A 20,997-nucleotide genomic window follows, 5' to 3' on the forward strand; every position below is an offset into this window, starting at 1 on the left:
CATGTTAAGTTTTTTCTCTAATGTTGTCTGTTTGATATTAAGCAAATTGGTAAGTTTGTCTTGAACCTGAGCTTGGAAGAGGTTCCATTGAGCTTTCGTAAGTAAACTCGTGGCCTTGAGGTGAGCCTCATACAATTTCTGGTTTAAATAGGACTTTTTCTTATGAAGAAACTTTAATTCATTCTTTAGCCATAACTTTTTAGTTTTTAAATGAACATTACTTTGATGTTTTAGAACCTTATGTTTTCTGAAAACACTTCTCAGAAATTTGGGGGTCAAATTCTTGAAATACAATGTTTTATAAATTTTATATCTTTGCCTATTTTTCCTACTTTGACTCTTAAGCCCATATATTGGTAGGCTATGGTTTTTGCTAGCTGAGCTGCTTCAGTTAACGTAAGAAATTTCATTTTTCCATATTGAACCAAGAATTACAATAAATAAACTTGATATTTCCACCTATTCAATACAATTTTAAAGCTGTTATTCAATAACAACATGTTACATTTCACAGGACTAGTTTCAACGCGTACTTGCATCATTTTCAGCTGTTTTCGGAAAATAGGCAACCTTAAAATTCATGACATGTCTTAAAATGTTTGGTATGAAAACCCATTAAATCCATAATTAAAACCTTGACTCATTAAAAACTATTATGACAAATAAAAGACTTGCAAGTCAGTCGTATAATAAAAGTTCATTGGTTAAATGATATCCTTATGAACAAGCAGTTGTGGAGTCCTTAAATTTGTTGTGCGATTGATAAAATGTTGTTTTCCATTTCACTACAGTGTGTATACTGCAGAACCATCTCGAAAAAAGTTTAAGGACTCCACAACTGCTTGTTCATAAGGATATCATTTAACCAATGAACTTTTATTATACGACTGACTTGCAAGTCTTTTACTTGTCATAATAATGTTTAATGAGTCAAGGTTTTAATTATTGATTTAATGGGTTTTCATACCAAACATTTTAAGACATGTCATGAATTTTAAGGTTGCCTATTTTCTGAAAACAGCTGAAGATGACGCAAGTACGCGTTGAAACTAGTCCTGTGAAATTTAACATGCTGTAATTGAATAACAGCATTAAAATTGTATTGAATAGGTGGAAATATCAAGTTTATTTATTGTAATTCTTGGTTCAATATGGAAAAATGAAAAATTACTTATGTTAACCAATCGCAATTGAAATGTTCGAGAACATGTAAAAAACTTCATCATCAAAAATGCAGAATTTGTATTGGTCACAATAAAAACTATGTCTATTGGCCAGCATATTAACATTTTTAATTGGTGATCAAGATAGTGAAATGCCGAAAGCTGCAGTATCTGGGACATATAATGCGCAACACAGATAGATACAACCTACTCCAAAAAATACTCCAGGGGAAAATCAACAGCAAAAGAGGTCCTGGAAGAAGAAGAATATCTTGGCTTGACAATCTTAAAGGCTGGTGCAATATGTCATCAGCTGAACTGTTCCGCTCTGCCACAAACAAGACGAAAATAGCCATCAAGATCGCCAACATCCGAAACGGATAGGCACCGAAAGAAGAAGAAGAAGAATTGGTGAATACCAAGGTCTAGAGAAATTCCGTGTTTTTATTGGCTACTTGTGATCGCTCGATTCACAGTTTTGGGCTCCTCGTGTGAGCAAGGCTTTTGTCCGCGCCTTTTGAATTCTCATTGCCTCAGCGGGCGGACACGCTTTGCATCCGTTCCACTTTGGGACTCCAGCCACTTACGGTAAGCGCTATGTTATTGCTTTTCACTTCATTTAAACTGATTCTTGTGTTTCGGCCTTTTGTAATTTTATGTAACTTTCGGTGGTAAGAGGAAGAGATAGGAGATTATAAAGTGTACTTGACGGATGTTAGAAAGGGAAGGGCAGAGTCTGGGGTAGGGCTCTTTATCAGGAACACCATGGCACACAACATCGTTTCTGTTAGGCACGTAAATGAGCGAATGATGTGGGTAGATTTGTTAGTTGGAGGAATTAGGACTAGAATCGTCTCCATGTATTCACCATATGAGGGTGCAGATGAGGATGAAGCTGACAAGTTTTATGAAGCATTGAGTGACATAGTGGTCAGGGTCAATAGCAAGGATAGAATACTGCTAAAGGGCGATTTCAATGCGAGAATTGGGAATAGAACAGAAGGATACGAAAGGGTGACTGGTAAATGTGGGGAAGATATGGAAGCTAATGGGGATGGGAAGCGTTTTCTGGACTTTTGTGCTAGTATGGGTTTAGCAGTTACGAATACATTCTTCAAGCATAAGGCTATTCACTGCTACACATGGGAGGCTAGGGGTACCAGATCCATAATAGACTAATCTTAACCGACTTCGAATTCAGGAAATCTGTTAGGAATGTACGAGTTTTCTGGGGATTTTCCGATCATACAGACCACTATCTGATTTGTGGTGAACTAAGTATCTCTAGGCCTAGGGTAGAGAAAGTGAAATCTGTCTGCAAACGAATAAAGGTAGAAAGTCTCCAGGATGAGGAAATTAGAAGTACATCGACATGATTAGTGATAAGTTTTGAACAGTATACAGTAAGCAGGTTCAGGATATAGAAAGTGAATGGGTAGCATACAGGGATGCTGTAGTAGAAACAGCAAGGGAATGCCTAGGAACAACTGTGTGTAAAGATGGGAAAAGGCGAACATCTTGGTGAAATGATGAAGTAAGAGCAGCTTGTAAACGTAAAAAGAAGGCTTATCAGAAATGGCTCCAATCAAGGGCCGAGGCAGACAGGGATATGTATGTAGACAAAAGAAACAGAGTGAAACAAATAGTTTGTTGAATTCAAAAAGAAGTCATGGGAAGATTTTGGTAACAACCTGGAAAGGCTAGGTCAAACAGCAGGGAAACCTTTCTGGACAGTAATAAAGATTCTTAGGAAGGGAGGGAAAAAGGAAATGAACAGTGTTTTGAGTAATTCAGGTGAACTCATAATATATCTCAGGGATTCACTGGAGAGGTGGAGGGAATATTTTGAACATCTTCTCAATGTAAAAGAAATTCATCCTGGTGGTGTTGCGAACAGCCAAGCTCATGGGGAGGAGGAAAATGTTGTTGGTGAAATTACCCTTGAGGAAGTGGAAAGGATGGGAAATAAACTTCAGCAGCGGGAATTAATGAAATTAGACCTGAAATGGTGAAGTATAGTGGGAAGGCAGGGATGAAATGGCTTCATAGAGTAGTAAGATTAGCATGGAGTGTTGGTAAGGTACCTTCAGATTGGACAAAAGCAGTAATTGCATCTATCTATAAGCAAGGGAACACGAAGGATTGCAACAACTATCGAGGTATCTCAATGATTAGTATACCAGGCAAAGTATTCACTGGCATCTTGGAAGGGAGGGTGCGATCAGTCGTTGAGAGGATGTTGGATGAAAACCAGTGAGGTTTCAGACCACAGAGAGGCTGTCAGAACAGATTTTCAGTATGCGCCAGGTAACTGAAAAATGCTACAAGAGGAATAGGCAGTTGTGTTTATGTTTCGTAGATCTAGAGAAAGCATATGACAGGGTCCGAGGGAAAATATGTTTGCCTTACTGGGGGACTATGGAATTAAAGGTAGATTATTAAAAGCAATCAAAGGCATTTATGTTGACAGTTGGGCTTCAGTGAGAATTGATGGTAGAATGAGTTCTTAGTTCAGGGTACTTACAGGGGTTAGACAAGGCTGTAATCTTTCACCTTTGCTGTTTGTAGTTTACATGGACCATCTGCTGAAATATATAAAATGGCAGGGAGGGATTCAGCTAGGTGGAAATGTAGTAAGCAGTTTGGCCTCCGAAAGCCTGCAGTCTAATATCTTGGAACTTGAAAATAGGTGCAATGAGTATGGGATGAAAATTAGCCTTCTGAAGACTAAATTGATGTCAGTAGGTAAGAAATTCAACAGAACTCAATGTCAGATTGGTGATACAAAGCTAGAACAGGTAGATAATTTCAAGTATTTAGGTTGTGTGTTCTCCCAGGATGGTAATATAGTAAGTGAGATTGAATCAAGTTGTCGTAAAGCTAATGCAGTGAGCTCGCAGTTGCAACCAGCAGTATTCTGTAAGAAGGACGTCAGCTCCCAGACGAAACTATCTTTACATCGGTCTGTTTTCAGACCAACTTTGCTTTACGGGAGCGAAAGCTGGGTGGTCAGGATATCTTATTCATAAGTTAGAAGTAACAGACATGAAAGTAGCAAGAATGATTGCTGGTACAAACAGGTGGGAACAATGGCAGGAGGGTGCTCAGAATGAGAAAATAAAGGCTAATTTAGGAAAGAACTCGATGGATGAAACTGTACGCATAAACCGGCTTCGGTGGTGGGGGTCATGTGAGGCGAATGGAGCAGGATAGGTTACCTAGGAGAATAATGGACTCTGTTATGGAGGGTAAGAGAAGTACAGGGAGACCAAGACGACGATTGTTAGACTCAGTTTCTAACGATTTAAAGATAAGAGGTATAGAACTAAATGAGACCACAACACTAGTTGAAATCGAGGATTGTGGCGATGTTTAGTAAATTCACAGAGGCTTGCAGACTGAACGCTAAAAGGCATAAGAGTCTATAATGATTATCTATGTATGTATGTATGTATGTATGTATGTATGTATGTATGTTCGGTGGTAATAAAATTTGTTTTTGCTTAACAGAATTTTCCTCTAGACTTCCACATTCGCGAATTTTAATTTTTGAATGACCGAGCCTCGATGGACGGTCACAGCAACATTTGTGTTTTTCTAGGTGACTCTTATTTGGTTCTAAATTTGTAACCTAATCCACTATCAGAGGAGCTGTTGTTTTCTATGTTGGTATGTATTTTAGTTTTGGGTACTTGAGTTTTATATCCTACATTGTTAGCTGGCCTCTTTTCCTTTTATGTAATACTTTTAATTTGTTTAATATAATGTTTTTATTTTTATTTTTTAGGGTGGTTGCCGCACGTTTCTTTTTCCCCCCCACAATGAGATACGGTCTAATGGCCTCATTAAGGTTCCTTCCACATTCCAGGATCCTTTCGTAGTTGTCATTTGCTAGACGTGTAAGTTAAAGTTGTCTCAATGCAAACTTGGCATAAATTTAAATTAATTTTAATTTCTGATCTTTCAAATTTCATATATATTTCTTTTTTAATATTATTATTATTATTATTATTATTATTATTATTATTATTATTATTATTATTATTATTATTATTTGGTGTACGCGCTCACCTATTGCTACAGTGAGGCACGTCTTGATGGTACAGTAAAAATCCACTTAACCGAAACTTGGGTTATCCAAAACCCCTCCAACATCGCAGATCCAAGAATCAAACAAAAATTAACGAGATTTTTGAATGAGTAATTCATACTAAGTATATATTGATGTACTGTAAAACCTAAAAATGTAATTTTAACTTTAAGAAAAAACATAAGTGTAGCCTACAAATGAGAGTTTTAAACTTGTTTGGCCTTTGAAACATTTCAGAATTACATACTGTAATTATATAAAAAATAGTGATAAATGTTCATGGTTTAACAAAAAAAATCATTATCCAAAATGACTTCCCCTCTTTTAGTTTGGTTAACCAGGGTTGTAAAGTAATTACAATTTTCAAAAATTTCTTTCATTAATCCCATGCAACTATTTGATCAATTACGGTCTATAATGAAGCTCTTAACCTCAAGCAGAACCAAGATCTGGAACCTCCTGAGATGCACAAAAGACAAGCACCACCCTCACACTGCTGACTCTATACTCCCCTGCCATCTTCTGTCACTGAACACACACTACTGAACAGTCACAAAATGCATTTCATGGACGTGGACATACTTTCACCCACAGTACACCACCATGCTTGGTTACAATGAGAAACTGTAGAAATGGTCAAACATAACGATTTCAATACGATGGAAAGAACCTATACTCGCTGAGCACAATCTGATGAAAATATTGGGAGCTACAAATGCAATTTGATTACGGCCTACAGCTCCCAAAATAATCTTTTTTGCAATCTGTTCAGGAAATTTTTATGACAACGATGGGATAGGAAAAGGCTAGGAATTAGAGCACAGAGTCTGTAGTGTCATAGCAGTAGAAATGTGCAAGTGACAATGTGAAATGAGACAAACTGCTGTTTAACTTAACATTTCATAGAGACTGTGTTTCACTTCATCCAGAGAAACCATGACCATTCTACTAATCCCATCAGGTATTAATTAAATTTCACCACTGCTCTATTAATTATGAGGTACTTAATGTGCGAGGATGTGATGGCCGAGTGGGATAATGACTGGCTTTTCAGCAAGGCAGCTGTAGTTTGAATCCAGGTCAATACATGCGGAACTTTTCAAATGAAAGACAATTTCCTTCTGGTTCGAATTTCTCAAAAAATTGAAGGTCCCATGGCTATGATCACAATATCAACAGTCATGTCAAACTGCTTCCTTGCCATAACAGAGGAGACATAGGTACCTGTCCAGAATTAAAATGACACTGTTTAATGTTTCACACCACATCTCCTCTGGACTTTCATATAAAATAATGCATCATCCCTCGATTTGACTGACAGCTTTAACACAAACATTTATCACAGGTAGTGCTTAAGAAAGTTAAAAAAAATGCAGTGCTTGTAAGAGAGATGGTACATGTCTTTTATGGGATAGGATTTATTGTTGCAGAATGAAGTGGTACTTACCCGACAACTTTAACACAATGTCCAGCCTTCATCTGGGCTCCATTTTATCTTGATGACACACCTATGTGGATTAGTATGTTTTAAATAACTTTTAATCACTGATGACAGACCTTTTCTTTATTTTTTCAGAGTACTATGAGTACTATTCATCACAACTACCTGGATTAGTTTGCCATCTTGATTCGATTTCTCACAAATGTGAGAGAAAAAATTAATGTATTATAAGATTCTGAAAGGGTCCTTCTGTAAACATTAATGTTTATAAAGTAAGATATATTTTCCTAAATTTTACATTTACATGGCCAAATAGTTCTACTATATTTTTGGTGTAAAATCTTACATAGATCTTGATTAATAATAATAATAATAATAATAATAATAATAATAATAATAATAATAATAATAATAATAATAATAATGTTATTGGTTTTACACCCCACTAACTTTTTGTACGGTGTTTGGAGATGTTGAGGTGCCAAAATATTGTCCTGCAAGAGTTCTTTTACGTGCCAATAAATCTGCCAACACAAATCCGATGTATTTGAGCACTTTCAAATACCACCAGAGTGAGCCAGGATCAAACCTGCCAAGTTGGGATCAGAAGGCTAGTGTATCAACCATCTGAGCCACTCCGCCCAGCAGAAATAGTTATTTATGCCATAAGGGAGGTAGGAGTACTTACCAGTCGAGGCCGCTTTTGTGTCCAAACCATAGCGAGGACTGGCAACAAAGTTTGTTTGACACTGGTCAATTCTCCTTATGGTATAAATTGCATATTATATTTCTTCCACTTCCACATTCCATGTAGTAAAAATTAGATTTTAAAAAAATTACCTTGAATATACATCAGTTTCAGTATTCTTTTTTTTTTTTTGTTGCTATGAAGCATGTGAAACTGTTTACACCCAGGAACCATCTTTCTTTTCATTTTCTCCAACAAAGGCAAGTTATCTTACCTCCTGTCATCAATAGCAACCATAAATATGACAGTAAAACAGACTAACTTCTCTAAAAACAATGTAATAACACTATACAGTACTTACTATAGTGCAAGTGAAAATGGATATTAGCATAAAATTAGAATTTCTATATTTGTTTCTCTGCACATTCCATAACAAAGTTAAATTAGTCCTTTTTTTAATAATACCTATTAACTTAAACTGAGGTTAGTGTGTGGAAAATAGACACCGATTTACATTGCATATTTATTCATACATTGCTTTCAGTTTCAGCACAAAATTGCACGACAATTTAAAAAAAAGCTTATACTATTCTTTCTTGCATTCCAGTCTTATGAGTTAATCAGTTTCATTTTTATAAGTATAGGAAAGGAACAAACAAGTGTCAAATTAAGTCATACACTGTACAGAGAGGAACACAATGCCAGATCAGAACAGAGGAGAGAGCCTATCTATCTGAAGATGTGGAGGTTGTCCTTGATCTTTTGTGTTTCCATGTTTGTCCTCATATCTGAATTCTGCTGCTCCCTCTTTCCACATGAACTGCCATTGTGTTCATCCTATTACATGTTCAGTTACATTTTAGTTCATTACTTAACCTCTTAGCCGGGGAGTTTCCACTGAGAAACGAATATTCGTAGCGGGGAATATATTTTGACTGTAAAAGACTTAACTTGTCACGCCCATTATCATGATGTGGGCGACAAGTTACCCCATCTCGCTTCCATGAATGATGAAGGAACTTGTCCCGCCCATTATGTGCTTCTGCGAACGACGAAGGAACTCGTCACGCCTATTACGCGTGCATGCCTTCGCGGAAGACAAGTTATCTAGCCTGCCTGTTTTGACATAAATATGTCTTATGGCTGGAGGTCATCTGAAATTAGAAGCCGTTGACGGATGGCCATGACCAAGAGACATGTTTATGATCATTTGATTTTCGCAAAGGAAAAAGTGGTTTCTTTTGATTTGAATTGATTTGATTTGAATTCAATATTTGATTCGACTTCTAGCAAATGCTTCAATATTTATTTTATTATCTAACACAAGCATAAAAGGAGCATGAGTATTACCTTGGCTATGCCATTGCGAAGTAGCTGCATCACTTGTAGGCAAGCTAATATCTTCTCCCTCTTCTTCATTTTCAGAAGAAAGTTCACTGTCACTTTCATCACTTGTTCTGTCGTTGCTATCCAAAGAGGTGTCATGTAATTCGTCATCTGAATCAATAAGATGAAGAATAGTTTCATCATCTCAACGAACGCGCTTAGCCATTATGTACGGAAGAAAGTAAAATTAAATATTGGCGCGTACTGTGGCGCAGCAAGTCTGGAACCTACCGATATCTATAAAGCGATCATAGAACTACAATAAGAGACAAGATAACATGTTCCACCCAGCAGATAACAATTTTCAAAAGCTCTAGATGAGTTAACTCGTCATTACCCAATTGAGTAAAAACTATTGGTACACGAATTAACTTGTTATCACGCCCGGTTAAGAGGTTAAGGAAGTTTATCATATAAACAGTGGTACTGGTTTTATGTCCCGTTAGTGACTTTACTGTTTTCAAAGATGCCAAGGTGCCAGAAATCCATCCGACAGGAATTCTTTTTCATGCCAGTAAATCTACCAACATGAGGGTAACATATCTGAGCACCTTCAAATACCACTGGACTAAGCCAGGATCAAACCTACTAACTCGGACTCAAAAAGTCAGCATTCTACCATCTGAGCCATTCGTTCCAGAAGGGAGTTTATTTCATAATATCGTTCTTGCTTGCAAAAAATGCTATGTGAGTATTTCACTTTAAGAAAAATATATTTTGCTTTATGTCGCACCGACACAGGCTCGTCTTATGGTACCTATCTACCAATGATAGGACAGTAAAAGGCTAGAAGTGGGAAGCGACCGTGAATATTTCAGCTTAGATCTTTTACTAAGCACTGGTGAGGTTTTGTCATCAGTTTCAATATTACGCAACGTATACCAAAGAATTCCCATTCTTAATGATATATGTGCTATAGGTCAGCATTCCTCCAACAACATAATCACATAGCTGATTTCCCAGGTGTAACAATGATATTCAGATGCCATTTCCTTACTGAAGGAACACCAGATAATTAACATTTTTCATACCAATTACATCTGCAAAAAAAATAAAATGGTATCTGACTTTTCTTACTTTAAAGAAAAAATTACTTGATGTAGATCTAACCAGGAGCCTATTTTGAAAAATGTAACAATTTTATAAGGAGACAAAAGTGGAGTTGATACTAGTTGCTTTGTATCTTAAAATAACCACCATCACCATAACAAAGAAAATATGTCAGACAATTAAATGAAAATGTTTTTCAAACCAAGTGTTGCAATCAACTATTTCACAAATTACCGTAAAAATAGATCAAGTACTGTATGTGACATACTAAACTGTAGTTCAAAATGCTAAGAACTATGGTTTATTTTATTGAATATCTTTCATAAAATATTAGAAGTGAATCCACTCTTCTACAACACTACCAGTACAAAATTTATTTTTACAATTGTCACTACAAATGTAAATCATCCTCGCTGCAGTAGAACTTCAGATTCTAGAATGCTACAATGATTTTCTTACTTGGATATTTAAAAAAAATTAGGATGTAGTAATTAAAACTTGGTTATATTGTAATGTACAACTAGGCAACTACTTTTTTTTATATATACAAATTATTCTCATCATCATAAATTTCTAAAAGACTGAGCAACTTTCAGCATGAACTATGAATTCAATTTTCTTCAAATAATTATCTTGAACTTTCAATGATCTTGTTGTCCATTAGTCTTCAAAACACTGATATAATCCTACTGTTAATACATGTTAGTTCTTAGCTTTGTAGCGTTTACATTTTTCATTTACCTATTATACACTTTGTCAATTGTTGGCAGCCCATACGTAGAATAAGTTGGTGGTTTAACAAAACACATTTCTCTCTAATAATAGGGTCGGCAGATGCAGAGTGGATCTTGGGCCACAAGTGGCTACAGTTGGTCCGCGGTCCAACAGCTCAACCGAGCAGAGGAGGGGTGGCCACGGCTCTATGCCTCTGCATTCGAGAGACAGAGAGGGCTTGGTCCCCACCATCAGCTGTCCTGAGAATGGAATTCCGTGGTTTTCCATTCTCCTGCACTGGGGTGAATGGCGGGTCAGTTCCTAGTATAGGCCATGGCCGCCCACCCTCTCTCACCTTCTCCAATACTAATCTTCTCGCCTGAGAGACGGCGTCACTGTTTAGGAGGTCCGACTTCCCCTTCAGGGAAGGAATGTAAACATTTAGTTGTAGCAGTAGAATAATAATAATAATAATAATAATAATAATAATAATAATAATAATAATAATAATAATAATAATAATAACAACAACAACAACAAACAACTGTATGGCCCCCCCAGCTACCATGTGCAGGCATTTTGATGTAACACCATCTAGGCTGCCAACTTCAATTTTGGCATTCTGCTTTATTCCACTAAATGGCAGAGCAAAGGGAGATCTGTGGCAGAGTTTTAATTCATTTTGTTGGGTAAACACGAGATCTTCCACAAGTCAACATTGTACGACATGGAGTACTGAATGAACTTCTCAATCTTTAAATTTGAAGAATGACACTACCACAGATCCACAGAGGTCGTAGTAGTAGTAGTAGTAGTAGTAATAATAATAATAATAATAATAATAATAATAATAATAATAATAATGGCTGCCTCTGTGGATCAGTGGTAGAGTGTCGGCCTCCGGATCCCAAGATAGCGGGTTCAAACCCGGCAGAGGTAGTCAGATTTTTGAAGGGCGGGAAAAAAGTCCACTCGACACTACATGTCGTACGATGTCGGCATGTAAAAGATCTCTGGTGACACATTTGGTGTTTACCCGACAAAATTCATTAAATCTCAGCCATAGACGCCCAAGAGAGTTTCGGTTTACTCGGTCTGCCATCTACTGGGCCTAGAGTAAAATGGAACGTCGAAATTGACGAGCAGACAGCCAGATGGCGTCAAATTGAAATGTCTGCACACGGTAGCTGAGGCCATACGATTATTATTATTTTTATAATAATAATAATAATAATAATAATAATAATAATAATAATAATAATAATAATAATAATAATAATAATAATAATAATAATAATAATAATAATAATAATAATAATAATAATAATAATGTTATATTTTGAACAAAATTACTGGTTTTATGTCCCATTAACTATTTTAAAGATTTTCAGAAATTCTGAAATGCCAGAATTTTGCCCTGCAGGATTTTTTTACGTGCCAGTGAATTTACTGACATGAAGCTGATGAGCACATTCAAATACTACTTCACTGAGCCAGGATGGAACCTGCCAACTTGGGCTTAAAAGGCCAGTGCTACTGTCTCAGCCACTCAGCACAGCACTAACAAAAGTTATTCCTTTTCCATACCATCTTTCCATGTTTGTGTGAGATTGGTGGAGCACTTGATAAACAGTTTAAGGCTGGGTACTCTTGTTAAGTATTTCAAGAAGGGTCCCCTCTTTCAACAAACTCACTTCTACTGGATGAGTGTTAATTACAGCAAATTATCAATCAATCTTGCTTTAATGTATTGAGTACGAAAGGTTCTTTTTGGCCATTTGTTTTACGTCGCACCGACAATGACAGGTCTTACGGTAACGATGGGATGCAAAGGGGCTAATACTGAGAAAGAAGCGACTGTGGCTTTTGTTAAAGTACAGCAGTAGCTTTTGCCTGGTGTGAAAATGGGAAAACCATGAAATATACAATGCAATATTCTATCGTAAGAAAATAGCCAACCCATTAATAACTACAGTACATTAATTAAAGTTGTCGACCCTGTGGTCTATTGGTCACAGTGATCATGTGTCTTGTAATCTGCTGAGCAGTGGTTGCTTGGTAGGCAAAGGTGCAAAAGGGCTATAGCGCCGTGGGGTTTTGGTTTGGTTTTATTTCATGTTTTCAAGGCTGTGTGTGGTGCCCAAAAGAAGAGACTTTTCAGAAACATACCAGTAAATATAATTGTAAGATACAGACCTCTTTTAATTTAAACCTCTTAAATCCAGACAAACTGTGCTTGGATTCAAACTAAACCTTGAACACAAGTGGTAAGTGCATCAACTATGTTGCAATCCACTGCAGTCATCCCAAGGGAGGCAAGAATGAAACTCTTGGTTATATGCTAATATAAAGGAACATTACTATGAAGCCGGTGCCATCATAAAATCGGAACAACTCTGGTATATGCCCTGCGAGACCTGAAGCAAGAGTTATATGAGGAAATACACTGCCTCTACCAGCTGATCTATTAGAAGAGCAGGCATTGCTGTTATCCACCAACAAGCATGTACAATGGTTATACATTGATCTGCACTGAAAAAGACACAACCCAAACCCTGAAGATTATAAATAAATATGAGCCTTCCATTTTCATATTAAACTGAAAGTATACTATCCATCCTGAGAATTGGTCCATGAGGGGTTTGCTTTATGGAAGTACAGGTAGTGTGACAAAATATATGATAGATATCCACAAAATCTTGTAAGATCCAGCATAATATACAAGATAAATTTATAATAGGGATAATCAAGGACTCATAATCAAGCTCCTAGAACTGATGAAATTCAGGCAGATTTCTGGAAGCTCAAAAGAACTCCAGTATATGGCAATAGATTGGCTGGCAACTTACTTTAATACAATTGTGGATACTGGTCACATACTAGCATACTAGTAAACAAGTCTTTTTTTCATAAAATATCACATTCATAATAATATTAATAATCCCTGTCAAAGCAGACAAGAACAACAGATGTTGACCATAATTCCATAGTTCAGGATAAAAGCTGCTCAGAGATTTCAATACACTATTTTTTAATTGTTTCTGGGAAATCTGTTCCTTAAAAAAAAAAAAAAATTCAATTAGAAGCAAACTATCCGTAATTTACCTACCGGTACTCACGCAATCACATGAAACTTTCTGATGATCAAAATTATATCAAAGTTCATTCACTAAATCTAAGTAATTTCTTTTCAGATAATCTAGAGGGAGAATTTTTAAAAGCAGCACAAAAATGTATTTTCTATTTTCACACCTGAGGAAGCTTGAAGGTTAGGATCGTATATAAGGGTTGTCCAAATGAAACAGACATTTGTTGACATGATATATGGGCTTTATCTTCGGAAGACATGGAGCAAAGTTCTCTGCCCCAAAGCCCACACCATGTCTACAAGTACGGGCCGTGAAAGCACCAATGAGACTTTTGTTGTTTTTGAAATTGTTTATTGTTTGGAATATGAGAACATGAAGGAAGTGAAGAGTGATATATATGTGCTCAAATATAGTTTGTTCAAAGAGTGTCCCAGTAGTCCACTTGATGATGAATACCCTAAGCGAGTAACATCCAAGGTTGGCAATGGAACCATTCTTGAGTGGCTTCTCAGACTCACCATTGTTTGCGAACCAGCATCGCTTGTTCATTGTTGTTCATTTTAATTTTCTCACCTGGCTGCTGACTATGCCTAACCTCGTTCTGGCACATCCCTATTTGTCCATGATGAAATTCCGAACACCATCTGAACACTATTATTTTGAAATTTTTCTAAATTCTACATTTCCTTCTGTTCAATACAACATTGAAACATATTGTATTGATCACATTTTAAATGGAAAATTGGCACTGCCCCAATTAATGAGAAAATGCGTTCTCCAGTGGTATGGCCATGTCCCGTGTGTTCCACCGAATACCAAAGCTAATGGTGCTTACCATTTAGAAGTTGATGGACATCGTCTGAATGACAGACCTTCGTTGTACTGAACAAGAGGAAATGTAGAATTAGAAAAATTTCAAAATAATAGTTAGCTGTCAATTTGGATAAATAATAAAATTTATATCATGTAACCATGTGAACAATGTACAGACTCATCTTTATACGACGGTAAATGTTGGCTCCACTAATGCAATGTGCCACTATAAACTGAAAAACCGATCCTAGCCAATTGTAGATGAATCCATGACAAAACGATACCGAGCCATTTTGCTTCTGCACGTACAAAACAGCACACAAGACACTTTTCGACGATACCAGATCTCTTCCCATCCACTGACGCATGCGCAATGTTCTCTTTCTTTGAATAATGTTGCTCATACTTGAGCCTCAGTTTTATTTGGGCAACCCTTATACAAAGCAAAAGTACAGTAACATTATGACAGCTACAGAAAGGAGAGATCGCAGAATTATCTGCCACTGTGTTTATCATTTGTGTATACTCCTGTCTTCCTCCTTGTTTTCCCATCTCTAATGTGTATTCCTTCAGTAGACTGTTTTGCTTTCATTCCATTAAAAACGTGAATACAGAATCTAAAAATATTAATAGTCAGTGCTGATATCATCTCAGCCACAGGACCTTCAGTGTTATATAATATTTAAATTGCATGGATATGACTTTTAATTTCAAAATACCCCCATGCATTGCTCAGGATTCGATCAATGGTCGCCTTGGTGAAAATCCAAGGCTACCATGTCTCCTACATTAATACCCAAGTTAAGAGAAAAGTATATCAGTGTTAAAGATTACTAGCCTTACAAGTTGAAAATTCTTCAGATTTGGCTGCATAGTAAAATCTGTTGATATATATGATATACACTAAAATAAAACATTTTAATGCATTTTAAAGGACTTTACCACACAGGCTAGTATGAAAGTCCAGTGACATTTTATGACTGTTGTTCAATAACTAGAAAACAGCAAAAGCTGATTATGTACAGAATTAAAGCAGGGAAGAAACAGGAAATGAGATATCATGAGCAAAGGACTTATTAAAAAGAAGTGCTTCTACAGTCTCTTTTCAAGTTAAAAAATGTATTCTGATAAATTAAAATAAAAATATCCAAAAATGCAACAAACACAATATGGGTAATTTTAACCCAAATTAATAACAGTCTCCTGATGAAAAGGTCCATAAAACTTTGAATGTATTTGGGAAGTCAGGAACACATGGATATGATCATAGTGATGTATTCATAAATATGTTAAATTGCTAAGAAGTTGGATATATCAGCTTCATAAATGAAGTACAACCTCACTATAGCATATATGCCAAGTTATCATTAACTGTTTAACTGCCAGACATTACTAGCACAATTCCTGGGAAAACAAAAAACTGCCTTTTAAGAAAACTGTCTGACACCCCTCAATTATCCAAGGGTTCGGCAAAGAGAAAAAGATATAGAAAGCAGAAATGGAATGATTTCACCTAAGAATGATGCTAGAAGTTCTAGTGGCAATCTTCAGAAAGAATTTTATCAATGGCAACATTGATGCATAAAAGGGACAATAGTACTATATTCTATTGTATTATACAATCTATGTTTCAGAAAGACAGCAAAGAGACAAAGTTAGCAAGGAAGAGGATAGGAGCTATATAAAGAATAAACACAATGACAACTCAATGTAGGTCATGAAGTATGGAAGCAGAAAAGAACATACCAATGGGTGAGAAAAAATAAATCCAGAAACCTGGAATTATTGAGGAGAGAGAGCTCATCTACAACGCTAAAGAGGTGGAGATTGTTCGATCTCTCCCCTCTGTTGCTTCTTCTACCCACACGGCTCTTGTCATTGTGTTTGTTGTGTCACAGACATTGCTGAAGATGCGTACTAGGGAAATGAGGAGTGAGGTAGTTTCTCACTGCCTACCCCACTGAGTCAAGTCTGTCAAGTCACTGAAATGAACACATTAACTGAGCCTATGACCGACACCTTCATGCCATTCATCACTGGGACTGGCGTTAATAGGATTGCTATCTCAATCACTTACATATTACAATTGTAATTGGAGAATCAATAACTCTGTTGATGATAAATAAACAAATCAAATCAAATCAAATCAATGAGACTGACAAGGAGGCCTCCGTTTTCACCAATTTGATCCATTTTCAATTTAAATACAGGCCATGGCAAAAACTTTAACCAGTTCAAATTGCAAGGCGCAACTCTCACTCAGTTCTGAGAAAATGGAATCTTAACCACTCAGGCCGGTTCGACGTACCACAAACGACCGGTGCAGATGTAAGTTAGAATGCCCATTACTCATGTAACACTGCTGCTTCACGGGATTTGTTTTCACCTCATAGATCGAGAAGTTACGTACTTTCATGCCATCTCTGTTTCAAATTAGAACTAATACGAAATTGATCGATATCTGTTCCTTTTGAATCATATCGATAAGGGACGGAACATGAGACGTGCTCTATTTAGTTTCAAGATGTTTGCTTTATAAGATATCACACCCTTTCCTGCCACCTCGAGAATATTTTGTGAACTATACCTAACTTTAAAATTCTTGCCACTTATGAAGGGGAAGCACCAAAAGCAAATACTGCACATATATTTGTTTCTTCGCAGACTAGTGGCTGCTCAGTCGCAGAGGAATAGCTGGGCACTCTCATTCTCTTATGGTGCGGAGATTATTGGTTTGATAGATGATGGTAGTGGAAGTGATGTATCGAGAAGCGATATTTTCGGTAGTGATACGGACACTGACTATGCATAGCAAGAGGTTGCTAGAGAAGTGGCAGACTGCGCAGATGAAGAAGAAATAACTTCGTCCGCTGTTCAGTGGTTGTGGCGAGAGGTAGATGTCACGAGCACACAAGAGATCCCCCTTCACAGGTGTGCCAGGTACAAGAAAGCATTTTGCCCCTGAAACAAAGGTCGCGCACCCCGAAGTGGAAGCCAGTGACATTGGAGGAAATTTGTGTGTTCTTGGGGCTTGTAATGTTCATGGGGACAGAAACCCACCCTGAGGAGCTATTTCAACAAGGATGGATTTTTAGAAACCCCTACATTCTCTCAAACAATGGCAAGGGGCAGGTTTGAACTCATCTAGTGATATTTACATTTTGTTGATATTAACATGGGATACGTACACAGAACCTAAAAAACTTTTCAAAATTCAGCCTTTCCTGAAAATTATAAACGGAAATTTTCAGACGGCCTACATCCCCACCAAAAATATTTCTGTGAACGAGTCCCTTATACTTTGGAAAGGCAGACTCGGAATAAAAATTTATATTCCCTTATATATTTTTGTAAATAATGTGTGTGATTATGGACACCCTGAACAGCAGCCGTCACATATATTGCTAAAAAACATTGGACTTGATCTCGGTAAGTAGTCCTAAAATTTTCATTACGTTGTATTTAGTCAATTTAACATTATGAATTCGTAAACTTGATGGTGTGTAAACCTCTGCTGAGCTTCAATTTAAATACTGCCTGAGAAGTGAGCAGCTCTGGATTAAATTGCCTGCTTGAGGGGTTAATACTGTATTTCAAGTGTTTTACAAGACCAGCAACACACGGGACAATCCCACAACAAATGCACAGCATACCTCTAATGTTTTTGTGGATTTGTTTTAACGTTCAGATTGAACATTATCATCATTACAAGCACATTAACGGCATTAATATGTGCTTAACAATGTACGTATTGTCGTCTGGTTCTCTCTGGGAAGTTGGACAATATGTATTGAAAATATAGAAACCTTATTGTTAAATGTTGATTGTTTCAAGAACTATCTAAGTACAGTTATAACTTATGATTACGAGTTTGGTATAGCAACAGAATACCCAGCATTTGAGCCGTTTCTGTTTTATGTTTGGGTAAAGGGTTGTGATTAAAGCATTCACAAAATCATTTTCACATGTCTTCATCGATATATTTGCTGTCTGTCATTTATAGTAGAAGTGGGGAATACCACAGATCTGTGAAAAATAGCAGCAGCAACAACAACAAAAACAAAACTATGGAGGCGAGATTCGATCCATCGATCACGAGCTTGTTAAGTTGACAGCTTACTAATCAAGCTGTGGATTTGGTGTGGAAATAAGCTGTGTGCTGGAGTGGTCTTGTGGAGCACACTCAAAATTTTCAAATTCTATTTCCTTGAAATTTGGAGAGTTGTACTCTATAATTTGAACTGGTGGAATTTCTTGCCATGGCCTGCATGTACATTGAAAATGGAACAAATTGGTGGTGACATATTGAACAAGGTCTCCTTGCAAGACAGATCATTGAAAGTAACAAACATGTTCTAGCCCATAACAGAAGGATAGTGCATTGTAAACAGTATGTCTCACGTGAAAGGAATTTTAGGTTTTCATATTCTTTGTAAATGTTACAACCCTTTTTGCTAGCTTTGTCTTAGAACTATAGCCAAACATTAGTTTGTTCCTTTTCTATTGCACACAAGTTTCTTTTTATCCTTTTAAAAAAAAGTAGATTCAGGGCCACCTTTCTTATTTCAAAGAGATACATAATTTGTATCTCTTCTAAGTCTCAAATAACTTTCCTAACATAAATATAAAAATACACACACACATTCATTACTCATCACTCACAGAAACAAACTTTATATCTAAGCGAGTAAACGCAGAGAAGTAAAGAGGTGTAGGGAATACATGGAGATTTAAAAGATAAAGAAGTCAATTCCTAAAGTAATTCCATCATCTGACTTACTTAACATGAGGCATACATTTAAATAAAAATGTATAGGAAGGCAATCAACAAGATATAAATCTTTCCTCTCTTATGTTATAGAATATTGCTATTACAATCACTTTCCTTCATTTTCAACAACGAACACAAAAATATCTTCAGTCACACTTGTCTGTGACAAGCGGAAATCTTACTATTCTCAACTGGTTGCTGTAATCACACGCTACACTGTCTCTCAGAAGCAAGATTTGTTTCACAAACACACAACGGTCACTGTGGCCCAGTTTGACAATTCTCACTGGGTCTCCTGTCCGCACATCCCACACGACTAGGGAACCCTACAAAAAAAAAAAAAAAACAATTTTATCAACAGTTTGTACTGAGATTTAATTACCACACACAAAAGTAATATACAAGAAACAATACATATCACTTCATTGGCATGAAACACATTTGTACATATACAATGAAATCTTCTCACAACTTTGTATTACCTGAAGCCGTCTTTTTCAGTTTTGACTCAAGTTAATTTATAACCATTAAGTTCTTCAGTCAGCAGAAACTAATTTTGAGTAATAAATTTATAAACTATCTGAGGAGGAAAACATATGGTAACAGCATTCTATGCTAGAGTGCACAGAAAACCGGACTTTGTTAAGATAAGTTCCAGATTTCAAGTTCACAGGTATTTACACAGAAATAAACATAAATGTTTATACTTTTCTAAATATCTGAGTGTGATTTGATAGAATCTGATGATGTTCTTTCAAGAATGAAACATGTCATTCTATTTTAATTAAGTTGTTTCTTTTTCAAGTATAATATTGTTACCATATGTTTTCCCTTTTGTAGATAGTTTATAAATTTACTACTCAAAATTACTTTCGGCAGACTGAAGAACCTAACAGCTATAAATTAATTATAGATACAACAATAAAATATTATCATTCTGGCAATTAAAATTATCCTTTGATTTAATGATAATCTTGACAATGATAAATCTCTCCACTGCGATTGGTATTTCTGTCCCTACTGATGCATTCGCCTATTGATACTACAATGTTGCAAGCCCCATAAGAGTTGAAAAATCTATCTCTTTCAGCTAAATGGGCACACAGCATTTACAGGGCTCTTCACAAATGTCCACAGACCTGAAGTGCTACTGTCCTACTGAATTCCAAGAAAATCTTGTCTGCAAGCTGGAAGGACTAAAACAGTTTAGTTATGTACTGTTTCATTGCCCTGATCATATGAAAAACGAGGTATTACAACATCAATATTTGCCATGCACCATAATAAAATGACAAAGATTATATAGCAGAGCAATAAATCTGAAGAAAGTACGGACATATTGTCCCCTTCAAAAGTGGTAATATTTTATTAGAAAGGAAATGATTTATTTCATCAGCGTGTTGGGACATTATTTTAATCTACAAGAGGGTGAGATTCTGTATTTCGTGCCAGGGCGAGCCAGTCACTTCGCGAACAGGTTTTCCCGACCTACAGAGAACACGAGGGAGCAGCCTGGAATTCCTGTTATGTGGCCTTCAGACACATGTGTGCGTACCACGTGACCCGGCGAGCAAGCAGATCTCAATCGATCAATAAATGGAAAGTCAAGTGACGTAAAACTGGAGCAGCCAATAAAAGTGACAACCTTCACTGCAATTCAACAAATCCACCAATTAGAAGTAATTAAGAGACACACCTATGTCTTACGACAGGAAATTAGTGGTAATTCCAGAGGAAAATTTGGTAGAGGGTTTTATACTTCTGAACGCTAAATTTTAGCATTACTCTGACT

At 36.5% G+C, this 20,997-nt stretch overlaps 1 protein-coding gene across 2 annotated transcripts in view; it reads right to left on the reverse strand.

Annotated features, from left to right (window-relative positions):
• Positions 1-15,538: 15,538 nt before the first annotated feature.
• Positions 15,539-20,997, reverse strand: part of SCAP (SREBP cleavage activating protein) — a 364,198-nt gene continuing 358,739 nt past the window's right edge. For both annotated transcript variants that reach the window (XM_067148878.2, XM_067148879.2), the window contains exon 17: positions 15,539-19,531. In XM_067148878.2, coding sequence (XP_067004979.2) covers positions 19,352-19,531 — 180 coding nt within the window. In that variant the 3' untranslated portion in view covers positions 15,539-19,351. The remainder of the gene's footprint in view (positions 19,532-20,997) is intronic.

Source organism: Anabrus simplex, chromosome 6 (genome assembly GCF_040414725.1).
Source record: "Anabrus simplex isolate iqAnaSimp1 chromosome 6, ASM4041472v1, whole genome shotgun sequence".
Lineage (NCBI taxonomy): Eukaryota > Metazoa > Arthropoda > Insecta > Orthoptera > Tettigoniidae > Anabrus > Anabrus simplex.